Raw genomic sequence first — 20,707 nt, 5'->3', positions numbered from 1 at the left:
ATAAGGAAAGTGGAGTCATGATGAAAGTGAAAGTTAAGTCATTCCAGTCCCATAAAGACAAATTAAAGCGAGTAGGCTTGGTGGAAAAGGTGAGTTTTGAGGTGGGATTTGAAGGTGGTGGGAGAGGTGGAATTTTGCAAGTCCTTGGGGAGAGAGTTCCAGAGGCGGGGGGCCGAGGGGCTGAGGGCTCTCGACCCCATGGTGGTCGAGCGAGCAGGTGGGAGGGTGAGTTGGGTGGAAGAGGAGGACCTGAGACTACGGGTGGGTATTTTGGTATGGAGGAGCTCAATGAGGTCCTGAGGAGCTCGGTTGTTGATTGCGTTAAAAGTGAGAAACAGAATCTTAAAAATGATGTAGTATTTGATGGGAAGCCAGTGGAGTTGCTGCAGGACAGGTGTGATGTGGCTGGTGGAGGGGGTTCTGGTGATGAGTGGAATTTTGAACCAGTTGAAGTTTATGGATGGATTTTTCTGGTAAACCAAAAAGAAAGGAGTTGCAGTAGTCTAGGCAGCAGGTGACCAGGGTGTGAACCAAAATGGCAGTACTGTTGGGGGAGAGAGACAGACGCAGGCGAGAGATGTTTCGGAGATTGAAGTATGCTGACCGAGTGACATTCTTGATGTGGGACTGGAATGACAGTGTGCTGTCGAGGATGACACCCAGACTCTTAACATGGGAGGGAGAAACTTACATCAAATATAAAATGTAAACCACAAACATTGACTATCATCTAAAAGTACATACCTTATAAATGAATACTCAGCACACAGTTTGATGTAAACTTATGTAATACACGTGTTTTCACCATATGTTGCCTCAGGCAGTAAGTCAACAATATATAGTTCCTGTATGGATAAAACATATGCTCTATTTCTGCGTGGTTAGCTTTCACAGCAATCTTCATAATGTTATTTTAGATGTAGGTTTCCCTCCTCCCTTTGCCTTTCCAGCCGTGTATCGTTGCCGTATGGATGGTGATGTTGATCTGACATGTACTGAGTGCTACAGACTTAATTAGAGAAGATTAGCTTCCTGACTGTTGTGATTTTCCAGCTTTTCCTTTTATATCACGGGCAGTCCGACTGGTTTTAAACATATATAAATATTTTGACAGCTATTAGAATGATTGGCATATATTTCTGTATAATAATTCAGCCCCCTCTTTAAGAAACCTATTTTGGTGATCCGTGCTATCATCACACAAAATGTGGAAGGTAATCTCATCCCCCTCACTCTCAGACTTTTTGTTGCAAAAGTTGGTGCGCTGATATGATAAACTGAGTGGGAGACCTGGGAATATGTTAACTAAACATCAGCATGCTAACTTTGTCATTTTGAGCCTCTTAGGATGCTCACGCAACCATTTAGTTTAAAGAGCTACTTTGCCTCACAGAGACAGATTAAGCTCCACTCTAGACAGTTTTGTGAAAGGATCTCTCACAAGCTAACAGGTTCTTCATGATCTACTTGAAATAGAAAGGAGTAGCTCTTAATTATAAAAGTAAAACTGAATAACCAAAGTAAAGATTTAATGATGCAGTAAAGATATCTGAACATGAAGAGTTTGTTATGAAAGATTTGGTATCACATGTTTCAGAAACAATAACAGAGTGGGCAGGAGAAGCTTCAGCCTACAGTGTTAGTCAGCAGAAAGAGGGAAACATCACCTCACTGAGCCTCTGTGGAAATGAATGCTGATATGTGTTTGCATTCACTCACCATCTGCTCCTCGCATAAGCTTCTCACTTCACTCACCCCGTTTATCTCTTTGCTGCTCTCTGTCTCTTTTCTGTGCTGGAATGAATTTCTCCTCAGGCACACGCGGTCACAATCAAAAGGCTTCCTTTACTGTGAAACACTAGCCGAAAACTTCATTCCTTTTGAGTCTAATATGAATAACATAACGCTGATAGCCATGGGGATATTAGAACAATTTCATTGTCTATTAGTCTCTTTTGTGAAATTAAGTACAGTCATAAATATGATAAATGTTCTGAAAGGAACTCTCTACTGCTGAGTTTCAGTCTGTTTAAATCCTTCTCCACTCATTGGACGTGAGTAACACCAAGGCAGCCACAGACACCACAAACCCTTGTTTCATGTATTGCTAATGAAGAAACTATGGTTACGATTCTATGTAGCCATGGTGAGATTTTTTGATTTGTGTGTTTTGAAGCAGGTTTGCCTGCACAGACTTATAAACAAGAGAAATAAAGAATTATTCCTGAATAGATTTTGGATTACTGATACCTAAGTTTACTTAAAAACCTCTAGGGCTCGGCTGCAACACATTAAAACACCCACATCAAGACTAACACAAAAAAAAAAATCACTCAAACTGGTCATTATACAATACATTGAGTTCAATAACATGGTTTACATCGTTTCTCTTCCCCGTCTCTGTCAGACTCCAAGACAAGGTCCAGGAAACGATTGAAGCTCTGCGGCTGGCAGGGATCAAAGTGTGGGTGCTGACAGGGGATAAACATGAGACCGCAGTTAGCGTCAGCCTGTCGTGTGGCCACTTCCACAGAACCATGAACATCCTGGAGCTTCTGCAGCAGCGCTCTGACAACGAGTGTGCTGAGCAGCTCCGCAGATTAGCCAGAAGGTGAGTGTGTATGAAATTGCATCTTTTTATCAGAGTGTGTGTACACTGTGTCTTCGAATGCATCTTGATCTTTGTATTCTGAAATAATTTGCTTTCCTGACCTAGTAAATAAGGAGTGTGCTTTTAATAGGATACCACAGATAGTTGTCTTATTTATGTTTGCATCAAGATTAAACTGTCTGGACATTAACTTGTTATTTTTTTCAAAACAAACAAAATCATCAGATTTCAGCCAAAATCTCTTGAGTATTACCGAGCAGCAGGGGAACAACTGCGGTTATGACAGAATACCAGAAAAGATTGCAGCTCACATATTGGAAAAAGAAAAAGATGTATACTATATTTGTTAATATATAATGTTTAATATCCAACACAAGTAAATTTCCCTGGAGTAATACCTGTCTTTGAAGTATCTTGTCCAATTTGTAACTTTCAAGATTCTGTTCTGACTGCCTGAGTAGTTGAATTTTCCTCCTCTCTAGCTCCTCTCATATTCAGCTCTTTTCTGACCCTCTCTCTCTCTCCCCATTGTTCTACAGGATAAAAGAGGACCACGTTATTCAGCACGGGTTAGTGGTGGATGGTGCAAGTCTCTCCTTAGCGTTGAGGGAACACGAGAAGCTCTTTATGGAAGTGTGTAAAAACTGTTCAGCTGTGCTGTGCTGCCGCATGGCCCCACTGCAGAAAGCTAAGGTACCAGCCCTCTTCAATACACACAAGCATCACTCACACACCGTGCCAAACACACACCTCACACTTCCAGATGTCAATGTGACTTTGTTCTCTTCAGGTGGTTCGTCTTTTAAAAACTTCTCCGGAGAAGCCCATCACACTAGCTATCGGGGATGGAGCCAATGATGTCAGTATGATACAAGAAGCTCATGTAGGCATAGGTAAGCTTTTGTCACACAAAATACGAGTCACCAATTCTTGATTGCTTTCTGCAACCTATCATCCAATATACACTACCAGTCAAAAGTTTGGGAACACCTTCTCATTCAAGGGTTTGTATTTATTTTGATTATTTTAAACACTGTAGATTAATACTGTAGACATCAAAACTATCAAAGAACATGGAATTATTTAATGAACAAAAAAGTGTTAAACAAACCAGAATATGTTTTATAATTTAGATTCTGTAAAGTAGCCCCCTTTTTCCTTCATGACAGCTTTGCACACTCTTGGTCAGTTGTGTTGTTCAGAGGTAGGGTTAGTACACAATGGATAGCCCTATTTGACTACTGTTGTAATCCAGATTATGGTAAAACCAGATTGTGTCATAGTTTTGATGTCTTCAGTATTAATCTACTATGCCAAAAATAATTAAAATAAATAAAAACCATTGAATGGGAAGGTGTGTCCAAACTTTTGACTGGTAGTGTATATTAATTTGCATGTGTGCGCATGTGCCTCCAGGTATCATGGGAAAGGAGGGTCGTCAGGCCGTGAGAAACAGTGACTATGCAATTGCCAGGTTTAAGTTCCTGGCTAAATTACTGCTGGTCCACGGTCACTTCTACTACATTCGAATAGCTACACTTGTACAGTACTTTTTCTACAAGGTAAGAGATATTTTGAATACATTTAATATCAAACATTTAGAGGCTGGATGAGAGGATCTTCTTGTCACACATTTCTAATTATTTAATAGTCGTAGTTCAGTGTTTCCCAAAGAGCAGGAAGATGTCCTGACCTTTTTTTTTTTGGACCCACACAGTAATTCACAATTAATATCTCATAAAAATGAAATCAGATAGTTTGACCGAAAAAATAGCTCGAGAGTCTAATACATTCAAAACATTTTAATAATGGATTTATTATATAGAATAGAAAACTAGATGCTGCAGTTAAGACTTTCTCCAGCCATGTCTCCTTTCACTGCAACGTTTGTAATGTTTCTCTCATTCACTCTGTCTTTTCTAGAATGTGTGTTTTATCACGCCCCAGTTTTTATACCAGTTCTTCTGTTTGTTTTCACAACAAGTAAGTCTCTTTATCTCTCCATCTCTCCACTCCCCCATATCCCATTGTTAGATTTGTTTGTGGTTTTGATGTCACAGTCTCTCATTGGGCTAATGAAATGCTTCTCTGAATTATACACATGGTTTTAATTTTTAATTTGAGGCTGAACCAAATTGAACTTCTCACTTTCATGACTTTTGCTCTATTTTTAGAGTTAATGTTGCTTTAAATTTGCACATTTGACATTTTCAATTAAAATGTGTGAGAAATATAAAAATCACAGCCTTAAAACTTTTTATGTCTATTGTCATCACTAAATGTCTTATAGTGGATTAGGTTCCTGCCATTCTTTTGCCTCCTTAATCTTTTCGGTGAGGTCAGACGAGTTTGGTCGATCACTTTCTGCTAATAGATCTGTGTTGAGTGAAACACTGTCTCTGTCCATCCCAGACCCTGTATGACAGTGTTTATCTGACACTGTACAACATCTGCTTCACCTCGCTGCCCATCCTGGTGTACAGTCTGTTTGAACAGCTGGTCCATCCACACACTCTGCAGAGTAAACCTGGCCTGTACAGGTGAGCTTATATGTAATCTAAAGGGTGGTATGCTATAGAGATGAGCCTTTCTATATGAAGCTGTTTTGGTCAGTTTGTTAATGTATGCAATAAATCTGTATGTCTGCCATGAACAAAGAGGCTAGAGCTAGTGTTGTAGTACTCCAGACCGGTCTTGGTCTCAAAACCGGTCTCGAGACCACTTATTTAATGTCTCGGTCTCGTCTCGCAATCAAAAGCATTTGTACTCGGCCTTGTCTAGGTTTCGGACTGGGCGAACTCCATATTTTATATCAAGACCACAACTGATGCACTCTGTGTCAACACCTATAACCCATCAGATAAAAACACTACAAATATTATCTTAAGACAATAAAAAATGCACACAACTTATTAGCAAAGAAAGGCTCAACAAAGCAATCCTGCGCATTTACCGCTACAACCTCTTACCTCTCCTGAGATCACAGGCAACAGAAAACACAGTTTTAACTTTAATCTAAAGTGAAAGTTAAACTAATGAAGACCAAAATGAAAAAACGTCTCATAGCGCTTCAAAAGAAAGGCAACAAAGATAAACCCAAACCTTGTTTGTTTCTGTCAATTCTATTTTAAAGCAAACTTAAACTTAACAGAAGTCTTTTATTTTGTTAACCCTCATAATAATTTTAATTGATATATATGGTTTTGGTCTTGTCTCTGTCTTGCCCTGCCTTGGTCTTGGTCTTGACTCGGTCTCGATCCCTAAATGTCTTGGTCTTGTCTTGATAGGGTCTTGACTACAACCCTAGCTAGAGCAGCATGAAAGTATCATTATCTTGTTTTATTCTACACCATCTTCATGTACAGTTTTTGACCTCACAACTCATCAGAGCTTTATGTAACATGTTAAAGTTAAGATCACGGAAAAAGAAGTTTGTTTCCACCCGCATACTATTTAGTCAATAATTCAGGAAACCTTTTTCCTGAATCACTCTGTAAATTACCAACTATTCATTTATTCAGTGCAGTAAACCAAAGTGTGCTTCCATCCAGGAACGTTCTGTAACAGATTCTGAAATGTTTGTATCCTGCAGGGACATCAGCAAGAACTCTCTGCTGTCTTTCCGAACATTCCTGTACTGGACTCTGCTGGGCTTCTGTCACGCCTTTGTCTTCTTCTTCGGATCCTACATACTGATGGGAGAGGACACCTCGCTTATGGGCAACGGACAGGTGTGTGTCTGCTTGTGTGTGTGTGTGTGTGTGTGTGTGTGTGTGTGTGTGTGTGTGTGTGTGTGTTATGATTTTTAGTGAATGATTTGAGGAAAGGATAGGAGAACAAAGAGAAAGTGATTGTGTTTAAATATGTTGAGTATTTGGTATTAATCGGGCTGGTTGCCTGCTGGTCTTTCTTTACTCACTCCTTCAACTAATCTTGCTCTTTAACTCTTTTCATTCAGTCTTTTTGTCTAACAGCCTTATGTTCAGTCTGTTTTTCTATATCCGTGTGCCAGCATGTATGTCTATCACTTGTTCAGAAGTAACTTAATCTTTTATAATTTGTGTCTCTGGCTCTTCACTGAATCTGTTTCCTCCTCTCTGCTTTCTTGCTGCATATCTCTTCCATCTTTCTCTCTGTTTGAAGTTTGGTATTTCAGAAAACACTCACTCTTAATGCACCCTCTGGCTTGACTTTTTCTTCTATCTTTTGTTGATTACTGTTTTCCTCTTCTGCCTTCACGCTGTGCATGTCTTCAGATCTTGCGAGCTAACAGGCAGCTGGTAAGAGTCTGCTCCACAGTTGAATGCATGTCTCCTTTGGGGGTTAATGAGAGGAATGTCAGGATGATTCCTCAATTTATTTCACTTCTGTAAACAATGTCAGAAATATCATCTCATCTGTACTCAAATGTGTATTTACATGTAGCTGAAGTGTAAGTAGAACCCTGCACTATACTGAAAACAATTTTAATTTCCATTTTGAAAATGTGAGATGAGGCTGATGATGGCAGTTATGAAACATGTAACGACCCATCAGTCCTAATGATTCTTGTGATTGTAATCAATTTAGAATCCTCCAAATGAATCGTACTTTCATACTTGTCTGATACAGCCTTGTGTTGTTTTACAGCATAGATCTGTCTCACAGGCTAATGGATGCAGAGAGAATTTGTCACACAGCTCCTCTGCATGGAGGAACTTGATCAAGGGTTCATATATTTCTGACTTTTAAAGCTACTGTTGGTAGTCACAGAGTAAACGTCTGTTCAGAGAGAGGGACTTTGAATGTCAACACTATCCCTCCATACCAGATTTCCTCTTAGCCACCCAACACAGATCGGCGTGTACAGTCATGATAGTGCCGGACTTATAAACATTAGGAGAACGTAGTAGGGGCAGCTCCTTAACCAATCAGGACAGAGGATTGGAGATTAGCTACGATTGGGCCGTCATAACAGGAGCAAGGGAAATAATAACAATAATAACTTGATACAAAGGCATTGGAAAACACAGAGATTTTGCAATAGTCTCAAATTACTTCACTTACCATTGAGTACCGATTGGCATTATAACCTTTTCTTCAAACCCAGCAGAAAAAAAGTAACATATTTTACACCATTCCTACCAACAGCAGCTTTAATTTATAGTTGGATTAACAAAATACAAAAGGTGTTATAAATCTGGGATGCTGTAAGATTGATCTGACAGAGTGGGAGGTTCAAAATGGACTCAGCTAAAGATAGCCCTGATAAATAAAGTAAGGGAACCAAAGAGTATGCAAAGCAGCTTTGTCACAACTTGATTGTCATTCATTGATGTATAAACAAAGCAGAACGTTGACCCAGGCTGTCTCCTTAGGTTTATCATAGTCTACTTACTGTTTTCCGCATTTGGACTCCAGCAGGGTCCTGAATTGGCTAGCAACAAAACAATGCCTCCCACAGGTCTCAACCTATAAGTGGAGTGATTCCAGTAGCAGTGTTAGAGCTACCGAGGGTAGTTACACAGCGAGAGACTTGAGGTCTCATTACAGGCAGCGTAACACCACAGGTTGTTCACTGAGGTCGCCGCCTTTGAGAGGTTATCTCTCTGTTAAACACACTCAGAATCACCTCTTCTGACCTGTTTCAGCTCCCAGTTATCACACAGATTTGAGTTGAAAAGTTCAGAATATCATGAAACCTTTGAATAACAGATGAAGTAATTGTGACTGTTATTATTGGCATCTATTGTTCATCGTAAAGGCCAAGAGACGCCATGAGAGACATGCAGAAATGATTTGCAGCCATACTCCGACCCTGTAGTGTTAAATCAAAGAAGAGAACAGGGATTCTTTTTTAGTTTTATGAGACTTGATAACTGGGAAACATTACAAGCAATCAAAGTCAAATGTCAGTCATATGATAATATCATATTATTATATGTATACATTAAAAACAGTTTATAATGTCACAATGAAAACAAGTTAACAGTTTTTATGATCTGTGATGCGTCTGTTTTTTAGATGTTTGGAAACTGGACATTTGGAACGCTTGTCTTCACAGTCATGGTCATCACCGTCACATTAAAGGTAATTAACACCCAATATTAAGCTTTTAAGCTAAAATACCATGTCTCATAATTAACTGTAAAAATGTCAGATATTTTACATATATATTGACAGCTTAATACAAGTGTTTTAGCTGCCATCTCTGAAATCTGAATCCTAACCTGCTCAGTACAAGACAGAACAAAAATCATTGTCACTTTCATCAACTGCCTAATTCTCAATATTTTGTAACTAATTAACATGATTTTGGTAAAAATTAATAATGGTTGTCACAATTTTCAGACACTTTCAAATACAACATGCTTTGAAAAGATATATAGTCTCCAAAATGTTTATGTTTGATGATATAAAAATGTACTAACTTAAGCTTAAGAAGAAAAAACAGACGTGCTGAGATAGTTAGTATTGAAAGCTGCAGCAAGTTAAAGAAAGAGAACGAGTGGTTGGTCCAGTTAAAGAGGATGTGAAGAGAGGGTACTAGCACAGTTCACAGATTAGCAATTAACTTGGATCCAACTCCAAATTAAAGGAAAATGAGGAGATGGTAAAAAAACCCAAATATAAATAAAATACAAAGTCAAGCACAGAAGTCGAAAGACTCAGATTAAACCTGCCAAATCAAATGTAAGAGCTTCTTGGATATGGATAACATTTATTTGGTTATTATCTAAAAAATATATATATATATGACAGGGGAAACAGTGTTTTTGTTGGATAGTTTTTACGTCTTTTTGGCCTTTCCCTCACAAACATCTCAATCCAGCTTGTAGATGAAGCTTGGTACGTCCAGCTGAGAAGCTGTGCAGTGAGTATAGATCAACAGGGACTTGTGTTGCCACAGTGACAATATGAAATACAGTGTGTTGTGAAGTGTTGGGATGATGTCAATGACCATAAATGAGGGCAGATTTGTCATTGGTTGAGGTCAAGGTTGTTTTTACTGCTCAGAGACAGATTGGTGTGGTTTATTGATGCTCTACCTGTCCCCATCTCAGTGTTTTACACCTAGTTTTCTCCCCTCCCCTCCCCTTCAATGTGTGTGTGTGTGTGTGTGTGTGTGTGTGTGTGTGTGTGTGTGTGTGTGTGTGTGTGTGTGTGTGTGTGTGTGTGTGTGTGTGTGTGTGTGTGTGTGTGTGTGTGTGTGTGTGTCTGTGTCTGTGTCTGTGTCTGTGTCTGTGTGTGTGTGTGTGTGACAGCTTGCTTTAGAGACTCATTTCTGGACGTGGATGAACCATTTTGTGACCTGGGGTTCGATCGCCTTCTACTTCGTCTTCTCTCTCTTCTATGGAGGCATCATTTGGTAAGAAGTGGTTCTTTCAAAGATGATTTTTCTCAACACAGCATTCTCAAAGAAAAAGCTTTTCCATGGCCATCATGTCTTTGCTCAATCTTAAGAGTTGGCATAACACAAAACCTCTGAAACATAGGAGACATGAATGCTAGGCGATCATGGAACAGGTTCACAATAATATAAAATCAAAGTGACATTCTTCCTCATGTCTTGATGCCAGTAATACATCGACACTTCAGAAGCTAATGAGGGATTATTAAGTGCAGAGTATCTGAAAGGATGCTTAGGGTTTTGATGAATTCTCCAGATTTACCCATCATGCCACTTTGCAGTTAAAACACTGAGGCTTTATGAGACTCATATTTGATTATGCTTATGATCATGATTATCCTGGTCTGGTTGAACATTGTTTGTGATCAGATTCAAAGCAATTCCAGTGCTATGATGTGATGTGTTCAACCTCCCAGTCTTCCATGAATTCCTCATAATGTAGACCTCTTCCTGCATCTTACTGTATTCATCTTGTAGTTTGATCAATCTAAATCTTAACCACTTTCCAGAGTCCATGTGTAACATAAACATGGGTCAGATTTTTTTGCTACACTGTTTTTGAGCTTCCCTGTGTGCTGTCTTGTAGATTGTCTTGTGAGGTGTCATGTGTTAGGGTTTTTGTGAGTACCTGCCTTAGAGCAGGTGTTCCCAAACTTTTCAGCTCGTGACCCCCAAAATATAGATGCCAAAGCCTTGCAACCCCCACAGTCCCTCGGAAGTACTTTAATGTGGCTTCATTTAGCTGGTCTGCAGAAATTTGTCTACCTATATGAGCATGTGGCTGTTTTTCCTGTGCCATTATGAATTAACCTGCTGCCACTGATGCTTTTGATAATTAACTGTTCACCAAACCTGAACTTAGGAGTCATCTAAAGAAAGAGGCAGAAAACTCATTACATTTTCTATTTTCAAGGTTTTATTTCAAGTTTAGCTACTATTTTTGTTGATATTTTTTTACTATAACGGGCAAAATTGACTATTTTTAGATAACTTTAAAAAAAACAACATTCTTGAGGACATCCCACGACCCCCAATTTATGTCTCACGACCCCCCAGGATGTCCCGACCCACATTTTGGGAACCCCTGCCTTAGATGAAGCTAAACTTCCTCTAAGACTTGGGTTATCTAGAACTATAAGTTGAATTTAGCTGTTGTGCTCATTCTGGTATATTTACACCAGCACATTTCACTGACTGGTTGATTAGTCTGCAATGTCCTGATCTAATAAACTGAATCTAAAAGGTAGGGGATCGGATCCATCCTGGTGGTACTGGACCAGAATTTGTGTTGTGACATCCAGAGAGATGATTAAACTCTGTGTTGTCAGGGAATATTAAAATCATTCGAGGGAGACCAGTGCCAGTAAAGCCTGAAACCACTAGTTTACCACTTTTATGGTTGCTGTTTAGGGCTCCAGATGTTTCCTTAGCCTTGGACAGATTACTCCAGAATCATCACCCACTGATGCCTTTATTGTGTGACAGCAAAATACAGAAATGTTTATCTGATCTGTATCATTTGTAACTTGTAAATGTTTCCTCCTGTCTCCTCCATCCAGGCCGTTCCTACACACCCAGGACATGTACTTTGTATTCGTACAGCTGCTGTCCAGCGGTTCAGCCTGGTTCGCCATCATCATCATCGTCATAACTTGTCTCTTTCCTGACGTTGTGAAGAAGGTCTTCTATCGACATCTGCAGCCCACCAGCACACAGAAGAGTCAGGTAACACGGGGAGGAGGGGTAGACATGAAAAATGTGTGATCGCTGGAGACTTTTATAAAGAAGTCCAGTCCTTCCTTTAAAGTGGATTACACTTTGGTACAAAGTAGAGGTACAGGTATCCTGTTTGTAATTGGATGGGACTTTAAGAGGCCCATGCCACTTTTATCTGTTGGTTCTAGAACTTCGACGACTGGCCTGACTCCAAGGTGCAGTGTATCCTCTCTTGGATGAGGAAATCTACATCACTGTTTAAGTAGCTTTGTTAGTGAAACACTTTTGTCCAGGCTTGGATGTTAATTCTGCTTTAAGAACTCTGAGGATTAAAGGTGTTTTGTTCTTCTCAAGTTTGTCTTTGCTCGTAGTTAACACAGTTTTGGTAATCTTGGATACTGGACCACTCCTTACATTTCTTTCGATAAATTGGTTTTGTGTTAAGTTATTTAGCTTTTTTATGTAATGCAATAGGCCAAACTGGACTCAGGCTTCTTCATTGCCACAGTTTTAAGGTAATCTAACCAACTATTTCACGTGAAGAGAAGCCGTTCTACTGATGTTTTTTTTTTCTTCATAACACCTGCTGGCTCTGGATCAAAAAGTAAAACTCATTAAAAGTGATTAAATTTCACGGGAGAGGCCGAACATATTCCAGTAGTTAAAATGTCAGGTGTGAAGTGTAAAATATTTATTGCTTATTCCTACCTGTGTCACAAAAATAGAAATTATATATTTCCTGTGATAGGACGAGAGCCTGAGGGGAGGAAAATAAACGAAATGTCACCGTAACTGGAGACCGAGGGGGAAGTGTTCTCTGTGATCACATTGTTGAAATAGTTCATTATTTTCTCTGTGGTCATGAGTTATCCACCTCTTTACAGGAACTGCATGGTGTTTGGTTACACACCCACACACTGCTTGACTTCCTTTTGATCCAACACACACACACATACACAACCACACAGTGAGCATGGTCACCTCTGCAGACAACAAACTGTGACTGTATTGATTTGATCAGCTTGAGACTGTTTCTACTTCCCTCCTTTCAAAACACTCCTCTTGTTTCTCAGGGGAAAAATAACAACCCTGTGGTGTGTAAACGTTCTGGTGTGTTGTTCCTGCTCTAACCTTTGTAACCCGTTTGTCTTTGTGTGTTTAAGCGAAGCTTTGAAAGTGGGTTCAGTATGCTTGACCTCTAACCTTTCTGTGTGTCTGTATGTGCTCTTCCTCCTCTCTTCCTGTTTATTCTCCCGGCGTAGATGTATTCCAACCGCGTGGCGATAGGTGATGACTTCATCGCTCTGCAGCCTCTGTCCAGAGCCAAGAGCCAGCTGGGCAAAATTAGGTAGTGGAGATGAGACTGATTCAGCCTTGAGCTAAAATGCTAAATCATGAATAATAATTTAGATGAAATAAGGATCCCAGGAGTGCTTATTCAAAGCAATATTTCTAGAGAAGTTGTTTGGGAGGCATCCTTAGAGTTTTGGGAATAGTCTATGCTAGCTTCTCTTGTTTCCACTCATTAAAGCGGCTCCTTCTAAATTTAATTTGACTTTTCTTACTTTAAAAAGTTGTATTTCAGGAGTTTTAGCACTTTTAAAAAGAACTACAGGAGGATGGGTCTCTAATCTTTTTAATTCCCAACCTTCATGAACACCAGTGGCATTGTTGCAAGTGGGCCAGTTATATAGCATTAAGGTGTTGCAGTTCATAAACGTAGTGATTATATAAGGTATTTAAAGTCTTAATTCAAGTTATCTTGCATGACTTCTTTATGCCATAAACACTATATTATTAATTAGGGATGTAACAATACACTCAACCCATGATTCAATTTGAATCCCGATTTTTGGTTCACGATACGATTTAAATCCCGATCTCTAACATTTTTCAAGAAAACTGGATTGAACTCAAAATTTTGATCACTATTATTTTATTTTGATTCTCAGATATGGACAGTTGTAATATATAATTTTTCTCTTATATTTATTTGTAAACAAAGTAATCCTTTTTCATTTTTAAGGTCTGTTGTAACTCAAATAAAACCGCTGCACACTAAAATCACCGCACAAAAATATCTTGTTGGAAAATTTTAGAACAATTATAAAGAAATGGAAAGTGAAAGACTCCCAAATGAAAGTATTAAATATGAAAACAAATAAGGTAAATCTCTTTTAATAAGGGATGTACATTTTAAGTATTTTCAGTGATCGATCTTTGGAAATGTTAACGATCAATTATCGTTTAATCATTAAAAAACCCTAAACGTTTTCCATGTCAAAAATAAGGTCAAATGTGTTTATTTTTCCACTAAATCAAATTTTCCCTCACGACACATCGTATATTACTGACGGTATTAAACAGCTAAAGATCGTATTGAGGTGTTCAAAATTATAACACGCTGAATATCAATGTGAGAGGCAGCCTTATAATCTCCATGGACACATGGTCAGAGAGTGAAGACTGTGGATTTACTGCAACAGGACAACTGAACTCAATCATATTTTGGACTCACAGTGTCCAGTTTTCTGTCTACTCGTTCTTATTGAGAAAAATAAGCATTTAAACTCGGTAAGGTGTCAGCCAGGAGCGAAACCGGGTCAGAATCAGTCCGGCGGCCCTTGTGGAGACCTGTCACTCAGCTGCAGCCCCCAGCTGAGCGTTTCCTCTGTACGCAGTCAGCTGATTTACATCAAACATGCTTAAAACTTAAAACACCTCCACTCAGCGAGTAACAAGACAGCAGCACAAGAGATTTAATGATGTTGAACAAGCAGAGTATAATGCAGATAACGCCTTCTACTGTTTAAAAATAATATCGTAATACAAATTTTGCTGAATCAATTTTAATCCACCCTTATTTGTATCAATTTTTTACCGTCTTGTGGTATATTGTTACATCCCTATTATTAATGATACTATAAGACCTTTCTACATCAGATCTGTTACTTGTTATATGATGTCCCCTCAACATTGAAACTGAACAGATTTTACTCAAAACAACTCTGCATGGTGAGAAATATACGTTCATGTTGTAATTAAAAGACTAACTTTCCAAGATATTGATATAGACATCAAGATGATTGTCCAAAGCAGGATTGAAATGTAACTTTCATCATACCATGGACAGGTTTTAAAAAGTAGACATATTGCTTTAAGAAACAAGCACTCCTGTTCAAAACCATGTTCTACCTTCTAATGCTGACAGTACTCGTAGGACCGACATGTGTGTTGTTAATGTTGGAACAGTTTCGTTTTTTTGTCAAGTTTGTGTCTGCATGCCCCGGACAAGCCAATCAGCATTCTCCATGATTGGGATCTGGGGGAGGGGGTTAATAATCATCAGTTGGAGAAAGAATGTGCCGTCAAGCATTTCAGCCCCTGCATGTGATGCATTTCAGTGAGAGGCTGGCAGAGATAATGTGTTCTGAGGCCTTCACACCTCCTCCATGTCCTGTATGGTGCTGTCATTACCTCATTGCTGCATGACCCAACCAATGACTGAATGAATGAATGATTGAATGTGAATGGTGGAAATCTTCATTGAACCTATTCTAAGCTCTTCCCTCTGCACTCATTATAGTCTGGTAGCATTTGACATGAGGACAGTATGCAGCATCCCAGTGGTCTTGTATGAAGCACCATTCAGACTGTCACATCCTGCATCTGCATTAGAACACAATCAGAACCCCTTGTCAGACCTTCCTATTGACCTCAGCTTGTGGTTTTGTCAATCAACCACAGACTGGCATGCTGCACTCATGTTAACTTGACTTGGAGCCGCATGATGCAGCCCAGCAAACCACAGCTTCTTCCGTCTCTAGCATGATCCGTCCTCTTGACGTGTGCCAAACCAAACTCCTTCCAACTGGATTCCCCACTTGTCACTCTCCTCACCTCAAAGTTGTCTGCCTGCATGGTTTGAGTAGACACAAAGAACAAGACTGACACCTCACTGCAGCTGCATGACAGACTGTTGGACTGTACTAGGCTGTCTGGTACAGCAGAAAGAAGCTGTCCTGTGAAAGCATGATAGACAGCAGGGTTGTTTTTGACTGATGACTTGAGGATCTTGTGCAGTCATAGCAGATATCACTGTCAACAGGTTGCAAAGAAAATGGTATCAATAGTGGGTAACTTCTGTTGATACCAAAACCCAGAAAAATATTCTTGATCTTGGGTAGCTTTATTTTTTTCTAGCAACTTTTCTTTTTTTAAACTCAGTTTTTATTCATTTTTCATTTCAACAGTACAATGTGAAAAATATTTATTTTTTTCTTTTCCAGCTGCATAGTTACATTCAGACATTAAGACAGAAGAAATAGATAACAAAATTAAAATAAACCAAAATGTCCACTCCAGAGAATATACATACAAACAATAATAGACAAATAAGTATAAAATCAAATGTTCATAAAAGTAAAGGAGAAATGAACATCATAATTAGATACTGTAATCATAAAGAGATAAATTAGAATCCACTCAGATATATCACGTGTCAAAGTACAGGTGCAAAGTCAAACCCAGGAAAAAATAATGCATGATCTTGGTCTGCGCCTAAATTAAACATCACTCTCTATTGCATTAGTAGAGCCAGTACAGGTCTCCATCTTGTTGTGAAAGTTTCTCTTTGGAGTCTTAATTGGTATGTAATTTGTTCCATTTGATAAATGTCCCAAACCTTCTGGATTATCTAGCTACTTTTAACAACTTGAAGAAAAACTTTTAGTTTCACTTTCCCAATAATGGGAAAAAAAACTTACAGCCTTGTATGAGGTTAGTTTGTTTAAATCTGCATTTTATTTTTGTATAGTTTCATTGTTCAGAGTGTTAGAGAACAAATCCAATAATCTGAAGACCAAATTTGAATCAGAAATGTTTGAGGTATCACTAATATTTTAGAAACGTTTCAATCTAGAAGATCAATAGATTGTATAGTAAATATTTAAACATTTTTGGACCGCTGCTCAGATAAAAAAAACGTTTTCACATGAAGCTTAAACACTTTATCATTCTTTTTTAAAAATTATTTATTATTAGGTATTTTTCCATAATGTTCTATCCAGACTAAAAAATAACTTAGGACATTAGAAGCAGATGTATTGAATCGCATCACTGGTAAAGTTGGTTTCATTAACTCACTTTGCATCTATTGCTTTATCTGCGCAGCTTTCTGGCATGCCATTACTGATTGCTGTCTTTGTTGCTAGTAAATGCTGCTATGTATCTAAAAATACATTTATATTTTATTGTGATCGCTGTTAAAATAAACTTAGTTGCCAGTTTATACAGATTTTTAAAACAAATGGATTCCTAAAATCAGCCGTATTGTGATGGAGTCTTCTTTTAATCTGTTGAGAGGTGTCAACAAATCTTCAGTCATCTTCAGTCATCTAGTCAACTGCATTACAGCGCACTGCAGGATGATTCTCGGCCTTTGTAACCTCATTTACAGCTGTAGAAAGCTCAAAAGCAGTTTTTAAACATTCTTAACGTAGTGACCTTCATGAAGAGGAGGGTTAATTGTAGCAGTTTTTGCTTGGTGGATCTGAAATGCTGGCAACTGAGTTTATGTTCCAAGTGACTAACAATGTTGGCAACGCTGGTCCCATCCAGTTAAATCAATGAGCAGAAACAAAGTGCAGACTGAAGGGAGGATGAAAAGCACATTATGCAAAGCAGCTCCCTTTTCTTCAGTTTGAGTAAATGGTATTTCAAATGGTAGAACTACACAAGATGCTCTTTACAAGGCTCCAAACAGAGCATGCATCCATGTTAACGTGCTGTGTAATGTAGTTTTAGGTTTGTTGAAAGAGTTCCAGCGTCATTCAGTCTTTTTTTTTCCTAATTAGATTAGGAGGTAATAACAACAGAACCCACAGGCCTCTCCTGGGCTTTCTGTTGTTTTCTCACTCTGAAGCTCTGATAGATTCACCAGCAGGTTAATTGGTTTGGATGCTAACAGATTTGCTCTTATCAGCATTAGAAGGATCAGTTTCCCTTGAGACATCTTTCTTGGGCCTGCAGCTTCTTTCTGCTCATTTGTTGCTCAATTTGACGAGAATTTCAAGGCTTACACTGGCCTGCTCATCAGTGTGTTGAATTGTGACTGCTTTTGTGAGAAATTAAAGCCCTTCTCTGGTGACCTCATCACCAGCTCAGATCAACTAAAGGCTGTCTTCTCAAGCAGTGATTTATGATTATCTCCCGGTCCCAATTAAAATGAGGCTTAGATCTGTCGCAGGGGAATAAGACCTCGATAGCACTCTGTGTCTTGTTTTAAAAAAGCATGAGGCGGCCAGTCTTATTGGCTTTGTAGGCCAGAAAAAGGCACTCCAGGCTTTCAATTTTATTGCTGAGTGAAAGATTGTTTTCACGGTCACTTTTGAAGGGCTTTAAAAACGGGCCAGCGTTATTTGGTCTCTGTAAACTGTATGTGATAAAGAAGTGCACACTGTAAAGTGAGGGTCAGAGGTTCAGTGAACTCGCCCACCCTACAGTGGAGCCTGGACTGACTGACTGACTGACTGACTGACTGACTGACTGACTGACTGACTGACTGACTGACTGACTGACTGACTGACTGACTGACTGACAGCTTGCTTACTAACTGACTAGTTAATCTGCTGGAAGGTAAATAAGCGGCACTGAAAAACATATCCACTGTACAGCAGTCTCTTTTGTCTTTGTTTTGAGTCCCTTCATTTTACAAAACACTCAGAGCTCAAATAATTCAATTAAGACCCAACCTACAACCTTCCACCGACAATCATACTTTAAGTTTTTCTGTAAACATGCCTACAAAAAAAACAAATAACAACCTTGGCAGTGGAATGAGTAACCATGAGGTCATTTCAAATCTTACCCAAATGAAAATCCTATAAAATGTTCATTTAGTTGACCAAACTAGGGCTGTATTAGTAATTGAAATAGTATTGAAATTACAATAAAGTCAAATGCAGTGTCCAAATCAGCAGCTGCAATTTTAATCCATAAAGTTAAGTGGGGCAAAGCAGCATTTAACAAAGTTTTGATATGTTGCAGAGATGCTTTTGTCCTTTAAATATCCTTCATCAGTCATGTGAAAACTTGATCATTCAGAACAGACTCCAACAAAACTTTATTGGTCGTGATTTCCAAAGTTTTTCCAGTAAAAACTAATAATCATGGCATGATGGAAAATTTTAAATATCTCTCTGCCCCCCACATACAGAGGCTTCAGTCCTCGTTGCAGGGATCGCCAGTTCGGCCATTTGCTGCATGTCTTCCCCCACTCTCTACTGCCCCCTCTCTTCAGCTGTCTTATCAAATAAAGGCAAAAAGGCCAAAAATATAGCTCTAAAAAAATGAAAATAAAATAGATAACTACAGATTTGGCATCTAAGTTGCCATTGTGTTGTCAAACAATCAAATGGGGTTAGATTTTCTATTTTTCATATCACACAGCCCTGAATTGTGTACAGCTTATTGTCTTTGTTTGCCTCACTTTTGAAATGGCAAAATAGACAAATAACAAATGATCATCACCTTAAAAGTGACCTCAATTGAAGAACAATCTTGCGACTCTGTAAGAGACGACAGTGGATATTTTTGCAGTGCACTCAGCCCATTGCCAGACTGCCTTTACTTGCTATGTGCCGTATTGGTGTCTAACCTGCCGACAGTCTACGCGGCTGACTGACTGATGAGCTGTTTGACCAGCCAGCGAGGCTGACTGTAAGCATCTTGTGTCCTTCAGATGGAAGAGGGTGAGGGTTCAGTCGGGCCAGAATATGACCCTGTTAAAGCCCAGCGGAGCCCAGGGGAGGACAATTGGCACCTGCTAGCTGCTTATCCTCCCCATGCTGCCCCCGGCCCAGCCCCCTGCTCCCCTAGGTAGTACCATACTTCACTCCCATTGTCGTCGCACCCCCCCAGCATTATGGCTTCCCTTAAGGACCTACCAACCCTGTGCACCCCCTGACAGCTGTAGTAAACCACATATGTCCTTATATTTGGTTCAAACTGCCTGCACTTTCAGTCTTTCACCCATGGCTGTATGTCACAGCTGCACTGTCCTTCAAGTTCATATGTAAAAATAATATTCCAGTGTGTGAGTGTATTTTACTTTTCACGCCACCGACCCCAACCCCAGAGTCAGCTCATCCCTTCCTCCACAAGCATGATTGTCCCCATCCTGTCCTGTACGGTCTCAGTTCACCCCTCACTGCTTTGCAGCAGATCTGAGCTCAGACTTTAGAGAAAGATAATGCTGTTGGCATGCTGACCTCATTGTTGTTGATGTCATTTTGTTAACCATCTAATCCCATAATTTCATAATAGTCCTCCATATTGACCCCTAAAAGATATATCATTACCTGCTTGTGAGTATTTCATGCCTTTTACTGTCTTGTTGTGTTTTAAGTAGGATTCTTTTTAATGTATCTCTCTTCTGTTCTTTAATTTGAGAGGTTTGGTGTTTTCTTTTCTTTGCATACAAACTGCTTTCTTAGAGATCACACTATAAACCCTAGATTACAAAACACTTCTTATGAACACAGCTGCCAAAAAGATAGCGTTCGGAGATGCTCTGCCGTCACAGTTATGTAAACCAACATAATGCTGTACTAAATCGGACACTGAACATGAACTCTAGCTGAACTCTACGGCTAATATAATAAATCAGGCCGGGGATGATGTCACCCATGTAGCTGTCACTGAAGCCTTGGCCAATTTACAACAAAACCTTGATTCAGACATCGTTTCTTTGGAATCCTCACTTTACAAGAGAACTATTAATCATAAAGCTTGGCTTGGTCTTACTCTTGGCATCATGTTTCTGCCTCCTCCCCAGCACCAAACGTTTACTCGCAACAAACACTTCCTCAGAAACTGATCGGTCCATCTGATTCTTCATCTCTGTTTATCTCTCCTATAAACAGCACAGGAGAAGAAGTTTTATTGTAGCCTGACCATCACTAACTGCATTTCCTCTAGACTGCCTTCTG

At 39.3% G+C, this 20,707-nt stretch overlaps 1 protein-coding gene across 2 annotated transcripts in view; it reads left to right on the top strand.

The window, feature by feature from the left end:
- Positions 1–20,707, top strand: part of atp11b (ATPase phospholipid transporting 11B (putative)) — a 67,392-nt gene that overhangs the window by 31,805 nt on the left and 14,880 nt on the right. The window contains exons 19-29 of one of the 2 annotated variants that reach the window (XM_034705374.1): positions 2,408–2,611; positions 3,151–3,304; positions 3,402–3,504; positions 4,028–4,173; positions 4,535–4,594; positions 5,024–5,151; positions 6,204–6,342; positions 8,615–8,680; positions 9,856–9,959; positions 11,561–11,726; positions 12,980–13,084. In XM_034705374.1, coding sequence (XP_034561265.1) covers positions 2,408–2,611; positions 3,151–3,304; positions 3,402–3,504; positions 4,028–4,173; positions 4,535–4,594; positions 5,024–5,151; positions 6,204–6,342; positions 8,615–8,680; positions 9,856–9,959; positions 11,561–11,726; positions 12,980–13,069 — 1,360 coding nt within the window. In that variant the 3' untranslated portion in view covers positions 13,070–13,084. Of the gene's footprint in view, positions 1–2,407; positions 2,612–3,150; positions 3,305–3,401; positions 3,505–4,027; positions 4,174–4,534; positions 4,595–5,023; positions 5,152–6,203; positions 6,343–8,614; positions 8,681–9,855; positions 9,960–11,560; positions 11,727–12,979; positions 13,085–20,707 lie in introns of those variants that run through there. The other variant, XM_034705366.1, reaches the window with a different exon arrangement.

This window comes from Notolabrus celidotus, chromosome 2 (genome assembly GCF_009762535.1).
Source record: "Notolabrus celidotus isolate fNotCel1 chromosome 2, fNotCel1.pri, whole genome shotgun sequence".
Lineage (NCBI taxonomy): Eukaryota > Metazoa > Chordata > Actinopteri > Labriformes > Labridae > Notolabrus > Notolabrus celidotus.
The sequence above is the reverse complement of the archived record's forward strand: the minus strand, read 5'-3'. Positions and strand labels throughout refer to the sequence as shown.